Source organism: Megachile rotundata, chromosome 3 (genome assembly GCF_050947335.1).
Source record: "Megachile rotundata isolate GNS110a chromosome 3, iyMegRotu1, whole genome shotgun sequence".
NCBI classification, from domain to species: Eukaryota; Metazoa; Arthropoda; class Insecta; order Hymenoptera; family Megachilidae; genus Megachile; species Megachile rotundata.
In genome coordinates, this window is record NC_134985.1 from 7,383,592 (window position 1) to 7,402,811 (window position 19,220).

At 31.6% G+C, this 19,220-nt stretch overlaps 1 protein-coding gene across 10 annotated transcripts in view; it reads right to left on the reverse strand.

Moving 5' to 3' along the window:
* Window positions 1-1,978: 1,978 nt before the first annotated feature.
* Window positions 1,979-19,220, reverse strand: part of Gbs-76A (Glycogen binding subunit 76A) — a 226,150-nt gene continuing 208,908 nt past the window's right edge. For 8 of the 10 annotated variants that reach the window (XM_076530052.1, XM_076530049.1, XM_076530048.1 and 5 more), the window contains one exon: window positions 1,979-17,623. In XM_076530052.1, coding sequence (XP_076386167.1) covers window positions 15,242-17,521 — 2,280 coding nt within the window. In that variant the 5' untranslated portion in view covers window positions 17,522-17,623 and the 3' untranslated portion in view covers window positions 1,979-15,241. The remainder of the gene's footprint in view (window positions 17,624-19,220) is intronic. The other 2 variants (XR_013037703.1, XR_013037704.1) reach the window with 1 other exon arrangement.

Below are 19,220 nucleotides of genomic sequence, written 5' to 3' on the forward strand. Positions count from 1 at the left end.
TTTAAAATTCCCAATTTCTAAGAAAAAACATTAAATTACTGCCAATTTTTAATTATAATATAGTAAATATATTATATATAGTAAATAAATTATAACTACACCAATTATAGTAAACAGTATAGTAACAGTTGTAGAAAGTATGCTACATTTAAAGCAGCTGTAGCATTTGTGGCAATTGCGCCATTAATTTCCGGAGTATTAGCTATTCCTTAATTAGTTTCATCACACTGAACAAAGTTTTCGAAGTATGAATTAAACAGGCGCTATTGCATATTAATTTTTACGTTTCTAGTATACTTTAATGTAGCCATCTATTTTTAATTAGAAACTCGTACGTAAATGCGCAAATCTTTGATAACTTTTACATTCTGAGGGACGATGCTTAGTTTGCAACATAAATGGAAATAATTATGGTGTTTGATGAGAATGTGAAACAAGTTTCATATATTATCTGTGTTATATAGCGAATAATTTTCAAATTAATGGAAGAATATAAATATTATGTAGTTGTATCATTTTTGACCATGTAATTACCGCAAATTTATCACCATTTAGGATCAATAGGTACCTTGACTCACAATGAATGTTTCCATAATTATTAATAAAATTATTACCTAATATAGTAGTAAAATTTCTATATAATTTAATTTGATTTTGCTTTATCAAATAGACTCTTTACATATGTCATAGAACATAGAATATTTCATATACCTTATATTAGATATTTAGAAATTTTCAAAATTGTATAATGTCAGACATTCAAATTCTAAATTTTTTAAATTTTCAACTTTCTAAATTTTTCAAACCTGCAAAATATTCAAACTTGCGATTTGTACATATATAAATCGCCATTTCGAAAATTTCTGAATTTTCAAGTTTCCAAGTCTTCAAGTTCTCATATTTCACGATTTGTACATGTCCAAATCACTAGTTTCAAAATTTCCAAATTCCAACTTACAAAATCTCTCAATTTCCAATCGCCGTTTCTAAATTCCTATTATACATATCATATCATATCTACACTATCGCTCAAAAGTATCCCTATACCTTGTTCTCATGAGACATAGTTTACCTTTGTCCGAAGGGAATTTTGAACATTTATACAAATTCTAACTATTATTGTCATCTTTTTTTGAAGTATCATATCATAATACAATTAAGTTTCATATACAAAATATATAATGAATATGCAGAAATAAAATTTTTACCCAGAAATACAAAATCTAATGGGACAGTCTCGACTCTTAAAAGTATCTTAAGTTCTTCTTTATTTTATCTCTATAGTACAGAACCACTTCAGAGAGTTCTTCGATATGTTTTAGTGTTTATAAATTTTTGATGACACATTTATATCCTTTCGATAGAGATAATGGTGGTAACATTGTGCACTCGACAGTTTCCCGGTTTAGTTCGTTTGTAGCAAGTAGTGTAACTAATATCTAAAATGTCGTATTTAATTTTAATGTAGTACATATTGCTAAGTTCCACATATATATATATTATGCATGAAATACCTTTTATGCAATACTAATATATATTTCGCTAAGAGTACTTGTTTGCAGTATAGAGTACTTGCATAATGCAGTAAAAACATTTTATAGCAGATTTGTTAATAATTCAGCTCTTGCCCCATTGCACATGAAATAAAGTTTCAAAGTATTTAACTTCAAGTTACGCTCTTACCCCATTTTCGGAGAAAGTGCAGAGTAGTTGACATTTTGAACAATTTCCTATCAAAATCAAAATGTAGAAGGAAAATTAAGGTCTTAGTTAATATTAATTAAATAGTAGTAATTGTGCAAAGCGTTCGATATCGACAGCGTTAAGTATTTACGTAGCAGACTGAAAATACTTACGATTAAATACCAACTTTACAAAAATCAGTCTGCACTTACCCCACTTCACTTTAACTAAAATTTAGAAATAAATTTTCGATATTAAAATGAAAAAAGTACGAGAAGAAAAAGGACAAGGAAAGTAACTATCAATCGGTCTTCCATTTATTGTCTTAATAACATATAGAACATGTGTTACATATATATTATATACGTTTACTCATACGTATAGATACTTCATTCCTTCATCATCCTTCGCTCCTTAGTTGCAATATATTTCTAGCAGAATCTTCAAACGCTGTCACCCACGCCTTTCGTGTAACAATAAACACGAAATTATACCTAACTATAAAGAAACATCTAAACAAACAAAATTCGATTAAAAATAAATTCTCATCAACGATCGATGCTTAACGGAGATAAAGGAAGAGAAAAGGGAAGTAATCGAGCTCTACGCTACAGGATTACATGGATCTTAATAACATGTTCTCATTCTTTTCGCTAATAAAATATATACATGGTAATCCGATTTTATCAGTCTCAAGCATCGCTGCTTAATTTTGTGAAGATATTTCAGAACGCACTTTAACTTCGTGTTGAACACATTATTAAAAGGGAAAGAAAAGAAGAAATGGGAAGAATGATGATACAAACAAAATGGTTTTTAGCACTCTACCTGATTAATTAAAATTAGAGGAGCATCGAAATTAAATTAAACATCGGTTTCTATATTGATTGAAACATTGAGTGAATAAAGTTAATCGTGGAAATTTATGGAAAATTGCGTTGACAAATTATTCTGTTCAATTATTACTAAACCGAGTAGTATCACTGCATAAAACCATAGTTGTATAACAATTATGTCTTTGAATAATGTAAAACGTCAAACGGTATTAAAAGTAATTGCTGCGTTAAAATATTCAAATCTACTGTGAATGGTTACATAAGAAATGTATACAAATATATACATAAGAGTTCTCGATTAAACGATATGTTTGATAAGCAATATCACTGACCTGTCGCAAATATTCGAAATGAAAAAAAACGTGGCAGATGTTCGATCATATCGAAGGACAACCAGAAGTTATTTTTACACTTGTTCGACAGTTCTGTGCAAATAAAATACGTGCTTTCAGAAACGTAATTATTGCACAACATTCGCAAAAGCCGAGTACCGTATCTATCAGTGACACTTTCCGCTTGATTTTAGCAATCTGAAATCAGGCTGGGTTATTATCGAATAAACGAAATATAAAAATATTTTCAATTCGTGTTATTATTTTAATTAGCAAGATGCAGCGTAATTGGAAATACCGACGAATAAGAAACGGGAGAGTGACACGGCACTTTTGCTGGAGAGTTTTTTCGAACGTATTTAATCGTGTATTATATTAGTTAAAATATTTTATTAATTAAAACAGCAAAATTTACAAATTTGTTGAATCTTGAAATTTTCAAATTCTACAATTAATACATTCTTAAATTTTTTAATTTACAAATTTCTACAATGCTAAGTTTCTTCAAATTTCCAGACACTCAATTCTTCAGATCACACGTAGTAATAAGTTACTAATTATTAAATTACCAAATTTCGAAATCATTAAATTATCAATACTGCAAATTCAGCAAGTTTTTAAATTTCCAAAGTTCCAGAATTTCTTTAATTCCAGAAATTTCACAGCTCCTAATTTAAATTTTCTACAGTACCATATTACCAATTATCTAATTATCAGATTACCAGATATTTAGGAACAAAAATGACCAAATTCGCAAATTCTTAACTTTCACAATTTTCTAATTTTTAATTTGCAAGTTTCCAAATCCCCAAATCTCGACAATCACAAAACTCTTAACTTTTCAAATTTTCAAATGTACTTAAATGCAAAATTTTCAAATATTCAGTTCTCTTAATTTCCCAGTTTGTAAGTTCTCGTGCAGAGCCAAAGTACCAATTATTATATCACCCAATTACAAAATTATCAATTGTTACATCGCCAAATGAACAAATTTTAAAATTATGAAATTTTCAAATTTTTTTACTCCTATTTTTGAATTCATGAAATTTTTAAATTTTCATTTCTGAATTGTCAAATTATCAAATTAACAAATTTTTAAGCTTTCAAGTTAAGAAATTACCAAGTTATCAAGTTACCAAGTTACCAAATTAGCAAATTTCCAAATTTCCAAGTTTCCAAATTTTCAAATCACCTATCTTCTAAATTTCCAAATTTCCTAGTCATCTATCTTCCAAATTTCCTAATTACCTATCTTCCAAATTTACAAATTCAAAACTCTCTAAATTTTCCAATTTTTATCTTTCCAAATTTCCAAACTCCCAAACGTTCAATTTCTCCAAGTAAAAATTCCCTGAATTCTTCAATTTACAACTTAGCAAATTTCCAAAACTTCAAATCCTCAAATCTCTAAATTTCCAAGCCCTCAAACTTCCAAAATTTCTAAATCACCAAAGTTCCAAATTTCCAAATACCAAATTTTCATTATTTCTGTTAAATACGAATCCCCAAATCTTATCAATACACATAAAAAGACTAAATAATATTTTGTACAGTTCAATTCATATTTCAACTTCTGATGAAATTCAATCCAATTTTTATCTCATATCTCTTGAAAATAACCTAAAACTAGTAAACTTTTCCAATTTATCTCGAGAAGTCGATTCGAAATTACATTTCTGAAGAATCGCAATTTCACCTAATTTTATCGTTCGATCTCCATCAAAATTACACTGCATCAATAATTTAATTTTGTCACTATAATTAATAAGTGTTTTAATAATAATTATTAGATTTAATTTTGAATAAGTGTCAGTGTTCTTCACATTTCATATCATTTATTTTAAGCTTCTGTAGACCACCGATTTAAATGACTCGTAAGATTGAATTATTCATTCTGTGCATAAAAAAACTAAGCACTTTCTGTTGAGACTTTTCGCTCAGTCTTGCCTCAAATTCGATCATTGATTATGAAACCATAGATCCGCGCTTTCGAGCTCCCTTAACAACGGCAGATCAGTAATGAATAAAATCAATTTAAAATGTTGTAAAACGTAGCAGAAATATTGTTATCAAGTAGAACAACCTTTGCAGCTGGTTTACAGTTGTGAATTTTTTACTTTTTAACGGAAATGTGAGAAAAGAAGTAGGATAAAGGAATAGTGATTTAAAAGATTATGTGAAATCTAGTAAAAGGAGTGGACGAGCTCAAGAGTTAACTGTGATGGTTGAATACTCACAACAGTATCATTTTTTAAGGTGAGATCTCTGGCGGGAAATTAAGAAACTGCGGCGTTCTTTGTTCATCTTATGTTGTTTTGGTTAGGTTAGGTTAGGTTAGGAGAGACAAGGATAGTAGAGGTTTAGTTTCCGAAAATGTATATGTACGACTTTGTAATTCAAGTAATTTGGAGCAATATTAATTTAAATTAAGGCGATAGTAATACAAAAAAAGTACAGAGTCGAATTTTGCAATGTTATCCTTAAAACACTAGAAAGAAACATGCAAGTTTTTATAGAAAAAATTTTTCCATTTCCCATTTTTTTAAAGATGCATTCTTCGCCGCATTGAGGATTATACAAAGAATATTTTGAAAAAGAAATTATGACAAAATACTGCTTCTTGGTTTCAAAACGAAGTCGCACTTTTTATACATTTTTGGAAACCAAATATCTACTGTTCTTGTTTCTCCTGACCATAAGATAAATAAAGATCGCTGAAGCTTATTAATTTTCTGTTAGAGGCCCTAAAAGTCTTCAAAAATAGTACTATGTGTATTCAGTCATCAGAATTGACTCTTAAGATTTCTACGAGTAGGATTTACACTGGAACAACCATTCCTTTCTTTACGTATGATTATAATGAAAATTATTCATGTGATTTTTTTCTAAACGTTGACAATTAAAAAAAATTAAGAAGTAATGATATATGACAATTCATTTTTGAGACTAATTTTAATGTTCTGTATAAAATATGTTTATACTTTTGCAAATTGATAAATCTTGTTACTTTTTATCTGGTCTCAATTTATTTCAAACAGGGTAAACAATGTTGATTATGACACTGTATGAATTTTGGCATACCTAATTTTAGAAGTAATTGATAAGAATTGTACGTTGAATATTTTCTTGCTAAATACATATGCATTTATTTAATGTTAAATAAAAAGAAACTGGATTGCATTCTGTTGTTTGTGAAAAATTACATACTTTGTCAAATTAATACAAAATTATAAGCTAAGTAATGGTACAACGTATGAAGTCTATTAACGATTAACTATTTTACTGTATTTTATAAGTTTTATAAAATCTTCAAATTATTTTATGTAATCTTTAAACTGTAAATTTGATAAAATCCTTAAGTTATAAATTTTATAAGATTTTATTGTTGTAAGATCTTTAAACAAAATAACCATTTTATTCTGTCTTGTTATATCTATAAATCAATTTTTACAAATCATATATTTCATAAATCAATTTCTCAATAAAAAACACAAAGTCCCTATTTATTAAATCGATTCTTTGACACTGAATTTTAGGTTATGTTGTCAATCATGGTAGTTTACCCTATATGTCTATTCAATATTATTAAAATCCTTTATTTTACACAAAAGTATTTTTTGTCTTATTACATTTCAACGTTTTAAACAGTTCAACGAAAACTTCAGTTAATAAATCTAAAGATATACCGAAAAGAAAGGCAATGACAAATGAAAGTAAAAAGAAAAGTCATTCGTCACTGGTTGTTCCAGCGTCAAGAACATCAAAGAAATAAACAGACAACAGCAAACAACGATATTAATTTGCAGAGATAATTTCTAATTCGAAGGCTGTTCATTGCTAATTGTTATTAATTCGTTTCACAGCCGAAATTAAACGAAAACAAAAAAAAAGAAAAACAAGCGAATACGTTCCTTCTCTCCCGACAGAAAAGGAAAGGAACAAAGATTATAAAATAAAAATAACTGTTACAAATTGGGCGAAGAGATTTATCGATATTTCAACGCCCTTTCATTCGTTCTCTCTCAATTTTTCTTTTCCAAACGTACACATACCCACACGCACGCATATACACAAACTTGCAGTCTTTCGCGCTTTTTAACACTTCAATAACATCGATTTCACTTTGTTCATGAAATTTTTTATTTAAAAACTGCAAAAGGCTCGGTAATTGGACGAAAGCTCACGGCTCTATGGACTAGAGGTGCAACGTATGCTTACGTGTACATGACATATAAAACTATGCTGTTTTATGAGGATTTAGAGTCAGATAACTTTAACTCACTATTTTATGTTAAAGACTTACGATGTAAAGATTTACGATCATAGAAGTCGTAAGTATCAACTACAAAAATGTTATGCAAAAATAAATAATTTAAATATTTTTGAAGATAACGTTTTGATTTTGCAACATTTGTGGAGAGTCAAAAAACTAACTGGACATAGTTCTCTCCCCTGTAATATTATGTTTTTGGAGTTTATGTTGTCTGATTCTAAATCCTCGAGTTATAATTTTCCTTTCCACGAACGTAGAAACACTTTCTTTTAAAAGAAAAGAGCGGTAATAATTTTACTCCCTCATGTACAAGCTTAATTAACATTAAGCTTGATTAAGATTAACATTAAGCTTGATTAACATTAAAAAAAAAACTACCTTAGCAAATTTCGTACCTTAAAGTAAGAAACTAATAATAAATAATTTGGTAGGCTCAGTGTTAATTAAGCTTAATTAATATTAATGTTAACTTAATGTTAACACTGAGCCTACCAAATTATTTATTATAAGTTTCTTATTTTGAGGTACGAAATTTGTTAAGGTAGTTTTCTTCAAATCCATGTTAATTTTTATGAGGACAGAGAATAAATGAGTACAATAATTTATTTATTTTTTGATTTTGTATTTAATTTCAAAATAAGTGTGCATACGTTGGTAGGTTTAGTGTTAAATTTCCAGTATTATAAATATTTGAGACATTTGCTCGTAGAGTATTTTGGAGTACTGTATCAATAATTAAAAAATCTTGATAAGTAAAAATAACGAAGCTTTTAGATGCACATTTAAACTCATTTACAGTTTGTTATAGATACTTCATTAATTCTTTAAACTTAAATATACTTTTGTAATGCTCGGTTCGATGTAACTCTACGAAGATGATGAGAAAATTTGACAAAACCGCAAAGCTAAATTTGAATTAATTCGAATAAATACAGAAGAATAAAAGAAACAGTACAAATTCGCAATTTTGAATTATTTGTCGACTTATGATATGAATTTTCATAAAAATCAATTTATTTGAATTAATCACTTAACTATTTTAGGTAACTCTTAAATCATCCATTATATAATAGAATATTTTATATGAAAGTTAGCTATTGTTAAAAGAAACATATTGAACTGTGCATAAATAAAGAACAGATTGGTAGAATAAATATTATATAGTATACATATAGCTCTGTTATAGATCAACACAGTCACATTACCTGATAAAATTATGAGAAAAGCGGAATGAATAAGGGACAAATAATATACAGTTTTAAAATAATGTTGTAAATATTCCAAAATGTTAAATTAGCGTTTGAAATCTATCACTCGAAGATACGGAGATTCTATTATAACTAGGTCTACACTTTAGAGCTGTCGAAGGTGAGGTTAAACTGAACGAGCAACTTATGGTTTTTATAAATGGAATTAAACAAAATTTGCCGATGTCTAAATTGCTAAACATTCAAATTCTCTAATTCTAAAGCTTTCACATTTGCAAATTCTTAAATTTTCAAATTTCCAAATGTTCAAACTTCCAATTTGGAAAATTCTTAAATTTTCAAATTTCCAAATGTTTAAGCTTTCATATTCACAAATTTTTTAATTTTTAAATTTCCAAATTCTCAAGCTTCCAATTTGGGAAATTCTAAAAATTTCAAATTTCCAAATTTTCAAGCTTTTAATTTAAAAAATTCTTAAACTTTCAAATTTCCAAATTCTCATGTTTCCAATTTAAAAAATTCTCAAATTTGCAAATTTGCAAATTCTCCGGCTTTGAAATTCAAAAATTCTTAAATTTCCAAATTTCCAAATTCTTAAGCTTTCAATTTCGAAAATTTTCAAATTCACAAGCTTTTAACGTTGCAAATACTTAAATTTTCAAATTCCCAAATGTTCAAGCTTTCAAATTCACAAATTCTTAAATTTCCACATTTCCAAATGTTCAAACTTTCAAATTCTTAAATTTTACCGAACCGAAATTTCGACAGTTCGAAATTTAAATATCACTAAATTTTGAACTAGTTTTTAATCTTTAAAGAGATTTGAAAGTTTGGTAAATAAATTACCAATAAAAATTCCTAATAATTTGATTCTTGTCCCCTAAATTTCCATTTTTTCCTATGAACATCTACAATGCTTACCAATGTATATATCACCTAAAACTAACCTAAAAGTAACTAAAAACTACTAACTATTATTTAGAGAATTAAGTTTAAATAATGAATTAAGTTCATGTAAAAATATATTCAATTTACATCCTCATAATAAACTGTATCTATTAAATCATTATTACATTAGCATAGTTCATTCGTTTGTTCATTACCATTATTACACTATTATTGATAACTGAAATTCAAATAGCGACTCCAATATACAATAACTTTTAATGTAATGGATAATTTAAAAATTACATAAAACGTTTAAATTAGGTAACACTCGTATACAATTTTGAGTTAAGATATTTCTAAAAATATTTTTCCAAATTCAAATTCACCGATTTATACGATTTTACTTTTGCATCGTTTTTAAAATAATGAGTTTAACACTGGATTTACGGAACGTCTCAAAATGGCGCATCTTTAATTCCTTGTTACAAATTACAGATATTATTAAAACGCTTTTTGTTGAAATGGATGCTTATTTTTATTATGTTAAAGAATAATTTAGATTGTATATTGTTTAAATTAATTTATGTTTCATTCCTTATATATTTATCGCTGTACTTTATTTTTAACTTAAAAGCAACTGCAGACGCTCATAAACCTAGTGTTAAAATAACCAGTGAACGTAAACGTTTAGAATGAATACCAATGCAAGAATAAAACTATCATATTTTCCATTTTTTCTTTCTTTTTGTTATGATATAGCAAATAAATTTTGAATATTTTTCTCATTAGAACAAGACTAATATTCAATTAAATTAAATATATAATATTTAATATATTTTAAGACTAATATTTAACTAGATGTATGGTTTAGTAACAGACTTTCGATTTACATGATGACACGATTTTTCTTATTTATATTTTTCTGAGGAACTTTGAGCATAAATGGAGATAGGTGTATTTCTCTCAAAAGTTTCACAGTATCTACAAATACACTGCTGTCCAATCGAGCTGTCTCATCGGCGTTTAAAAAAAGAACCGTCTGATCGGTATAAAAATAAAAATTTCAAAAACCCCACCGACGCTCAATAACGAATCAAGCTTAGAAAAATGGCACGGTGTCAAAATGTTTCTACGTTCGAGGATCCACGTGTTTTTTCGCGCGTGTTTTGGTTCCTCGATGACGCAAGAGTCTCTCGAATGTCGTAGTTACCATTAAACCCGATTTCGCAGCACGAGACGATACATTTTACGTGAAACACCACACCGGCAAAGAGAATCTTACTCACGAGGTGACAATAACACGAAGATTAACAAAAATAGTTCGCCTACAGACATCCTCTAATTAGAACCACGAAATATGTATTGCCGCCATTTTTTGTCGAAATCAATTTGTAAATAATGGTATATTTTTACTGAGACACAAATTGAATAATAAATTTTAGGTAATATTTTGTTTTATTAAATTGTAAAATTTGATGCATTTTTATGGGACACATATTTTGGCTACACGAAACAAATACTTATACATGTATAACACATATGTTAATATTAAAGTACAATTAGAGAACTCTTCTTACTAATTTTATTGATAGTGATTTTAAAAGTAAAATAGTAATTTTAGGAATTTGGAAAGTAAATATTCTTTCAATATTTGTTGTTTGATAATATGTAAAAAATGTGAAGAGTGGATAAATATGGTAATGTACAATATATGAACTGAATCAAAATTTATTATTTGTGCAATTAGTATTTTTTAGGTAAAATATATTTTAAAAATCAATTTTACAAAGTACAAATTAATTTTCTACAAATTAGCTACACAGAGTACCATTATTCATAAATTAATTTTATAAAATACCATATTTCACAAATTAATTTTATAAAGTACCATTTTCTACAAATTAGCTACACAGAGTACCATTATTCATAAATTAATTTTATAAAGTACCATTTTCTACAAATTAACTACACAAAGTACCATTGTTCACAAATGAATTTTATAAATTATCAATCTTTACACATTAACTTTGCAAAGTAGCAACTTATACAAATTAACTTCTATTTTTGACAAATAATGTAAAAATTGACATTTTTTAAAAATTAATTTCAACAAGTACCATTCTTCACATATTAATTTTACAAGGTACAACTCCTCACAAATTAAATTTCGGTGGATTGAAAAATGACGCTATAGACTATTTCGAGACTCTAATTAGAGCTTTCTGCACAATTCAATCATCTTTTGCAATAATTTGACATTATCCATAGTAGTAACTGTTATATGAATTTGTCCGAAAATAACTCTGAAACAGAATTTCTGCAAACGATATAAAATTTGTTATATAGAATTTACAATTTGTTTAATAGAATATTTCTTTCGCGATGATACTTTGTGCTGCATAAATGGTATAGGAATTAGGGGTTAACAATCGTTAATATGTTAATTCTGTTTCAGAAGTTATTAGTTTGTAGAAATTGTTCGTACAGAGATTGTTTCGGTAATTCTACTGAAAAATTTATTTTTACAAAATAAACAAGAAAATTATTTACTGTTTCTCAGAATGAAAATAAAATGTTGTCGTTAATTTTTGTAAATTTTCTACATTTTTGCTTATTTTTGCTTATTCACTTTCTGTTTTATTATTGCTTTCAGTTTATATATTTTTGAATATTTAAACTTTTTCTTTAAACTTTTGTTAACCTAAATATCATATGTTACAGGAGAATTACAAAAACATTTATTCATGAATAAAACTTGTTTTATTCCTTGATTTCCCTTATTTCGTAATTACAACTTTTCCTAATTTTTCAATTTACACTTCCTAATTTTGCAATTACTTTTTAATTTCAAGAAGCAACACTATGTTGCTATAATTTTTTATATACACATTTTCTACAAATAATCAGCTGCATTAATTAAAACATCAAAAATAGATTGATTCGTTATTTACACCACTAATATTTTTCATAATAAAAAATATTCATACCAAAATAATTTTTTGAGAAGAATCACCGAAACGTCTCCATCAGGCTCGAGCTTTCGTAACAATTAAAATATTAGAATTTGTGTTGTCAGTGATATAACTGTTCTTTATAAACCTTAATAATTGCTCTTAACGTGTGAAAGAATATTCTCTCGTTAACCAGAATAGAAGTCGACTTCATTTCGATACGTATATGTACATAGAATAACTAGAAAAGGCTTTCATTGTGTACTGAGTAAATATGTATGTAAATATCGGTGGCCTCACTACTGGTGGTTGTGTCCAAACAGAATAAAATAATGAAAAAATACATTAAAACAGAGACCCTTTAAAAAGTTACATTTCAAGCACTCGCGTATAAGTTTACCCTCGAATAAAATATTAAAATAGTACAATATAACAGAACGGTTAAAACGCCATACTTATTCGATATAAAATTAGAAAAGAGTTGTATAATAAAATAAAAATATGGTTACATCGTTGTAAAATATAAGAACAGAAATTGTACAATAAAGACAAAATGGACAAAAATGACTGGTCTGAACACACTCACCAATACTGACGCCGCGTATATACAATTTACGTATCCATATACACATCTCTGTACCGCAAAACTGTTACAAAATATCTGGATATATCTATAAACGTCGCTTTAACAATATATTAATAATCTTTAATATCGTCGTTCGTTTCTGTATTATAACGTTATATTGCAATAATCAGCGCCAATACCACCGAGCCACACGAGACTGGTGGTAATCAGGGTTAAAAAACAAACGCTTAACGTTATCAAAATAATGGTGCGATGAAGTATTATCGTATCTTGTGATTTCGAGCACTACGCCGCAATTTTACGATTCTCGATTCGAGTGCAAAACGTCGCTATTGGTTCGTCGTTAACGTGGTCTGACGTTCGACTTTAGACACCTAAAACTAACAGCTAAGGGTTACAAACGTCACGTAGCAACTCGATTAATTCGATAATTGCAGTTTCTATAGAAGGTGATCTCGCACGAAGCTGTTTTTTCATTTTGACTCGCAATCAGTCTATACACGCTGAACTCGAGACAGTAAAAATGTCTACGTCGAGTTACGTTGACGATGATATATTATTCTTTCTCGCACACTTTAGTTCGTTATTCATTCTGGTCGTTGATGGGGCTTCGCAAAAATGAACGAAACATGATTCTCCTAATTAAATTATTTAAAAAATGTACGCTCGTGTTTTTGGGCGCGCACGATTTCAACGAAAAATAAATCTTTGAATCGAATTATCTTATAAAGCTAGTCAACATTGAAATAAAAATAAAACGTAAATTCTATGTACATAAATGTCTGATTATATTACTCTTTCGTCGCATTTTTGGCGCCCCATTTTTGTACATCGAGTATATTTGTATAGAATAAGTCGCAATCATCGTTACACGCAGTAACGACGTTTGCGAGTAATCAGGCCTTATTCCCGTGATTTGTAGCAAATCTTCGGTAAGAAATTAAAATTTTACAAATAACATAATAAGAAAATAAAACACGCCAAAAGGCAGTACGATATCCCACATTTATAAATTATCACAATTAAAAAAAAACTGTACGCATATATGTGTGTTTCGAAGCGATTTTGTGAATTGTAATGGCACTGGATCAAATTGGCACAAATCGAACAGTTTGATCGAAGAAGAAACTTTGAAACCAAGTCTATTTTCTACTAGGATGAAAACATGCTATAAAAAAAGAGATAAAACTTTGACGAAGATTAGATTGGTCGTTGCAGAGTTTGCTGAACGGATATGTTTTCGATGAACAAAGATATCGCTTCAACTTTACTAGTCGTTTCAACCTTATTGAGTTACTTCAGGAGTATTTGTACAAGATATTGTTAAAATTAGAAGTAAGATATCGTTAAAATTAACAAAACAAAGAGATAAACGGAGCCTTCAATTGTGCACTCTCGAAAAGCAGTATCATAACTTTCTTAAGACGTTTCATTCCATCGAACAATTTCTCCTATATATTTCATAATCGTAACACTGTCAGAATGACAGAGTCGTTCGCTGTCGACCATCTCAAGATTTCTTGTACCATTAATAAGTCTTACCAGACGTATTAGGCTCAGTTGTGAAGTCTGTATAATTAGGTACTTTCTAGGAACGTGAAAATACTCTCCATGCTCTTCCCCGAATGATTCTCCTCAATCAGTCCAAAGACGCTTTAAATACCAGAAGCCGTACTCCATTTTCCTTTCGAAGATCAGGTTAAGCGCCTGGGTTTGTCTTTTGTTCTTCAGCCAGCTGTGTGCAGCTCACTCGAGACGTTTATTTGTGACATACAGAATGTTCCAAAACCGGCCATAACCCAAAAAAGCGAACTGAAAAATCTTTTATAAGTTTGTGATCTTTTAACTTCTGAGATGTTAAATTTTAGACGACCAGACACGTGTACCTACGCTAACAAATGTATATATGTAGATGTACACATACGCAAGTAATCAACGATCAGAAATGTACATTAATGTTTATTAAAAGAGGTAAGAGTGACAGTGTCTGTGTGTGGAAAGACATCTATCCAAAATCAGTTATTTTGACTTGCGTCTGGAAGAGACCGCAAACTGATATAAGACTTTCCGTTTTGCTTTGTCATAGAGAACCCAGAGTAATTTTTAGGACACCCTGTATATTTCAGCGTAAACAAGGAACAACTAACGTGTAAAAAATATCAGTCTAACAGGTGCGTCAAGTTCTTCCAGTCCACTTAAAGGCTCCTCGAGAGATGGCAGGAAAGAATAATTGACGCCAGTGCGATCCCTGCTTTTCGATCCGACCTCTCGTTCCTTCAACAGCTCCTTAGAACAGTTATGTACAGTAGGTACACTTTAGGAACGTTTATTCATCCGTAGACTTCCTCTCCCTCTCTCTTTCTCCCTCTCTTTCTGTCTGTCGCTTGTTAGCCTTATTCGGATCCACTTTAGACTCCTTGCCTCCGTGAAACATCACTGTCTCCACATAGCAACCCGCGCAAACATCAACGGCCAGCACGTCCATCAGTAGAACATCGGCGACCAGTCATGCTGTTGATTCGCCTGTGCTGTGATCGGTATGTAACCGATAGCAGAGGACGCTGGCAAACATTGGAAGCAGTAATTGGCCCCGGCATTGTTATCCCAGTACTGTTCACCTTTGCATTGAAATCGAACCGCAAACTCCAGTCTCTGCCCAACTGACAGCGTGTGACAATACAGAACAAACGAGAATTTGTCGCTGAAACCGTCGCACGAGTTCGGTACGTAGGTTGCTTGCAGATCGCTAAAGTTTTTCCAAGAGTTCAACGTGTATCTGATATGCACCGATTTGTGGAAGTCCAAATTTATCACGCGCACCGTGCCTTGGATGCACAGCGAGATAGGATCTTGAACGAGCACGTTCTCCAGACAGACTCTGCGTTCGCGTACGAGATCCAGGAAATTAGGCAAACCACCAGGTTGTTGGAACAAAGGCACCAACGTTCTGTCCAGTTTACGAGAAGGTACCGCGCAGCCGGACCCTCGTCTGCTTTCTATGTACCTATCTCCCCATGTATTTGGGATGCTGTTTACCGGACTGGTATCCTTCTGGAAGATGTCGTCGTAAATTAGATCACTGTAGGCTGAGTTGGGGATCTTCGGAATCTCGTCGAGGAACGTTCGCACGTCGGCAAGGTCTAAACCGAGAACGTCCGCGAATCTGACGATCTTTTTCCTTCCAGGCGTTCCTGGTGGCGTCTTCCCTGTTTTCAAGGACGAGGACCGTCTAATCTTTTGTGGCCTAACTTCTTCTTCCTCTTCTTCGATACTGTCCTCCTGAGGTTCTTGAGTAGGCTCCTGAGTGTCATCTTTGACAGTTGAATCGGTAGCCAGCTTCTTTAGCAACAGACACATTTTGTCCTCGTCGTTGCTGTTCAGCACGGACCCGTTCTCAATTTGTAATTGTACCTCGTTCTTCATCGTTACTTCTGTTATTCTTTCTCCTGTAGGACACTCCAAAGTGAGAGCACCAGGAATACTGATCATACTGCTATACGTTGAACCATCCTCCGGCTCGTTGGTAACAATTTCTTCCACTTTCAAACTATGGACATCGTTCGATTGTGGCACCGTCGTTTTCGGTGTCTCTTCGTCGTAAGGAAGATCTTCTTCGTTCGAGTTGTCGGAGGATTCAGGAGACTCTTCTTTTACTTCCAGATTTCTTACGTTCTTGATATTCTCCAGCTTCCCATTCTCTGAGATCCCGTTAACGAAATCAACCTCGTCGACCGTCTGCTCGATTTTCTCACCATTCCTATCCAATTCGAGTGAAATCACTAGCCTAGGTCCGTGGACAGGTATCTCAGAATCGGAATGTGACTTGGGAAGTCGATTCGGAAGGGCGTTTAAGCCGGGGCTAATTCTGGAGGGACTTTCGTCCTGCAGGGACATGGTGCTTTCGTCGAAAGTGCTCCAGAGCGATTCGTGGCTGAGCGAGGTGGTTTCCAAGGAGCTCCTCTCGTTCGAGTCTTTCGAATTACACATCAGATCGTTACTCTGTAATTCCTCGTTACTGAAACTGTTTCTTAGCATCGAAGAACTCGATTCCGACGTGTCCTCGAAACGTTCCGCCTTCGTTTCCAGCGCTCTGCGGTGCATGTTCTTCATCTTCGTCGGCTCGCAGCCGTTGGAAAGATTCGAGGTAGTCATTTCGCTGTCGGAAGTGGTTATGGGGTCGAAGAACACCTCGTTCTTCGGTTTCTCCACGTCCGATGACTCCGGATCGAAGAAAATATCTGACGAGTCACTGTCCAGAGACCTTTCCATTAGAGGTGACGCGTACACGTAACCAGACTCTGAATCCAAGCTGGAAAACGTGGCTTTCGAACCGTTCGGTGAACTTCGACGCAGGTCATGATGATTTTTCAGTACTTCAGGATTGACAAACACGTCCGCCACTTCCGCCGCCGTGGCTTCCTCGGCTGGCGAACTAAGACCGTCTTCGAAGTCCAAATCGAAGTCGTAAGACAGGTCCGTGTTCGGATTGTGACGAGGCTGATGTTGCAAAACGTGATTGGACGAAGCGTTGTTGACCATCGTCTTCGCGTTCGAGGATGAACGTAACCAGGATGTCTCCTTGGGTTTCGTGGAGTCTTCGTTCCGCTGGGAAGCATCCTCGCCGCCGAGGGACGTCAATCGCCGATGGAGACGCCTGGCAAAGGCCTCTGCTCGTCCGCGACAACTGCTCGGGAAAAGGGAGCTGACCAGGCCACAGGAAGGGCCGCCACTGTGGGCGCTGCCCGCCGAATCCGTGCTGCCCATCACGAGGACGGACGAGCCGGATGTCCCGTCGGCGTGCCTGCCCTCCGAGGGCGAGGTCGTGCTGCTACCCTGTTCTTCCGACACCCGACTTTCGGTGCTTGCCTGCAAATCGAGAAACAATTTCATTTAAATTTGACGAAATACGACATTCTATATGGTTATTGTAATGACCGACTTCGAAAACAGATTTGATGACAAAGAAGTACTATAAAATAGGCCTCACATTGAAGCTTAAAGTATAAGGACTATACAATCCCTTCGATAATATTCTTTATGTAAAATGGCCGATTGCCAAATACGGAAGATAATGTCTGCTTTTCAAAGTAAAGTCTGATTAATAACAGCAAGTAAAAATGAATATACAGGGTGTCTCACAATTAGTGTAGGTCCTTGAAATGGGGGGTAGCTGACATGATTTTAAATAATATTTCCCTTTGCAAAGGTAGGGTTTGAAGCTTCGTTTTTGAATTATTAAGCAAAAACACGGACCAATCAGAGCGCGAGGATAAATATTTATGCTATGTCAATTTGAAGCACAAATAAAAATAAATTTAATTGAAATTAATAAGCTGTTTGTTAATGTGTTTTGTACAATGACTGGTTGTTTAAAAACAATCTTACCATGTTTTAGGTTGTGGCATATTAAATGAACGATATATGCTTAATATTTAAAATAATTATTAAAAGGTTAATAATATAAATATATGAATATAGTTCAGGTTGTTTTTTCAAACTCTGCGTTTCTTTTAATTTACTTTTTCTTTAAAAACAATAAAATATAAGTACTTTTGATTCTTAGCATTTTACAAAATTAAATCCAATAATTATTTTATTTAACTCTGTGATATACAACAATTCTGGATCATAATTTTTGATCATAGAAAATTTGTAGTTTGTAAGATTCATCAAGGATGGAATCTCGTGATTTTGCATATACTTTGTATTTAATTGCAGATCAATGTTAAATGTTCCATATTGATTAAAAGTAAAAGTAGAACATGGGTAGTTTAGGAATCGAACAAAAAAGAATTGTAACATGACATTAATCCATACGTTTTGAGAGATTAGAAATTAATAATAATTATACAGGGTGTTTCAAAATTCGTGCTACGAGCAATCCAATGCAAAAATTATTTGAAAACGACTTTATTTTTGAGAAAGCTGAAATTTAAAATTCTTGTTTGTAGAAAATGTTTATTACAATAAAAATTATCATTTTAACAGCAGTTTGATTGTAATCTCTTTGACCACTCTATGATCATAATCAAACTTTTGTACAAATAATAGAAACATGTTCAATTTCAATTTTCTTAAAAATAAAGTCAATTGTTATTGTATATTTTTGTTTTATTTTTTAATGAACATTCACCCTCTTTTCATACCACCATTTTGCAAACACCTTGTATGATCATAGTACATCCTAAATATTCGTAAAAAATGAGTATTATATTTACGAATAAGTAGAATCTAATAATTATTTTAAACGTAATGCAATCAGTAGTTAAAACAATTCCTCCCAAAATAAGTTGTCAACATTTATATATTTCTTATTTATTTTATCAAGAAGATTCACCCTCGTGGTTGTACCACCATTTTGCAAACCCCCTATTTCATGCTATATCCTAAATAATATTCCAAAAAAGATGAGTAATATTTGCAAATAATTAGTAGGATGTAATAATTATTTTAAACGTATTAT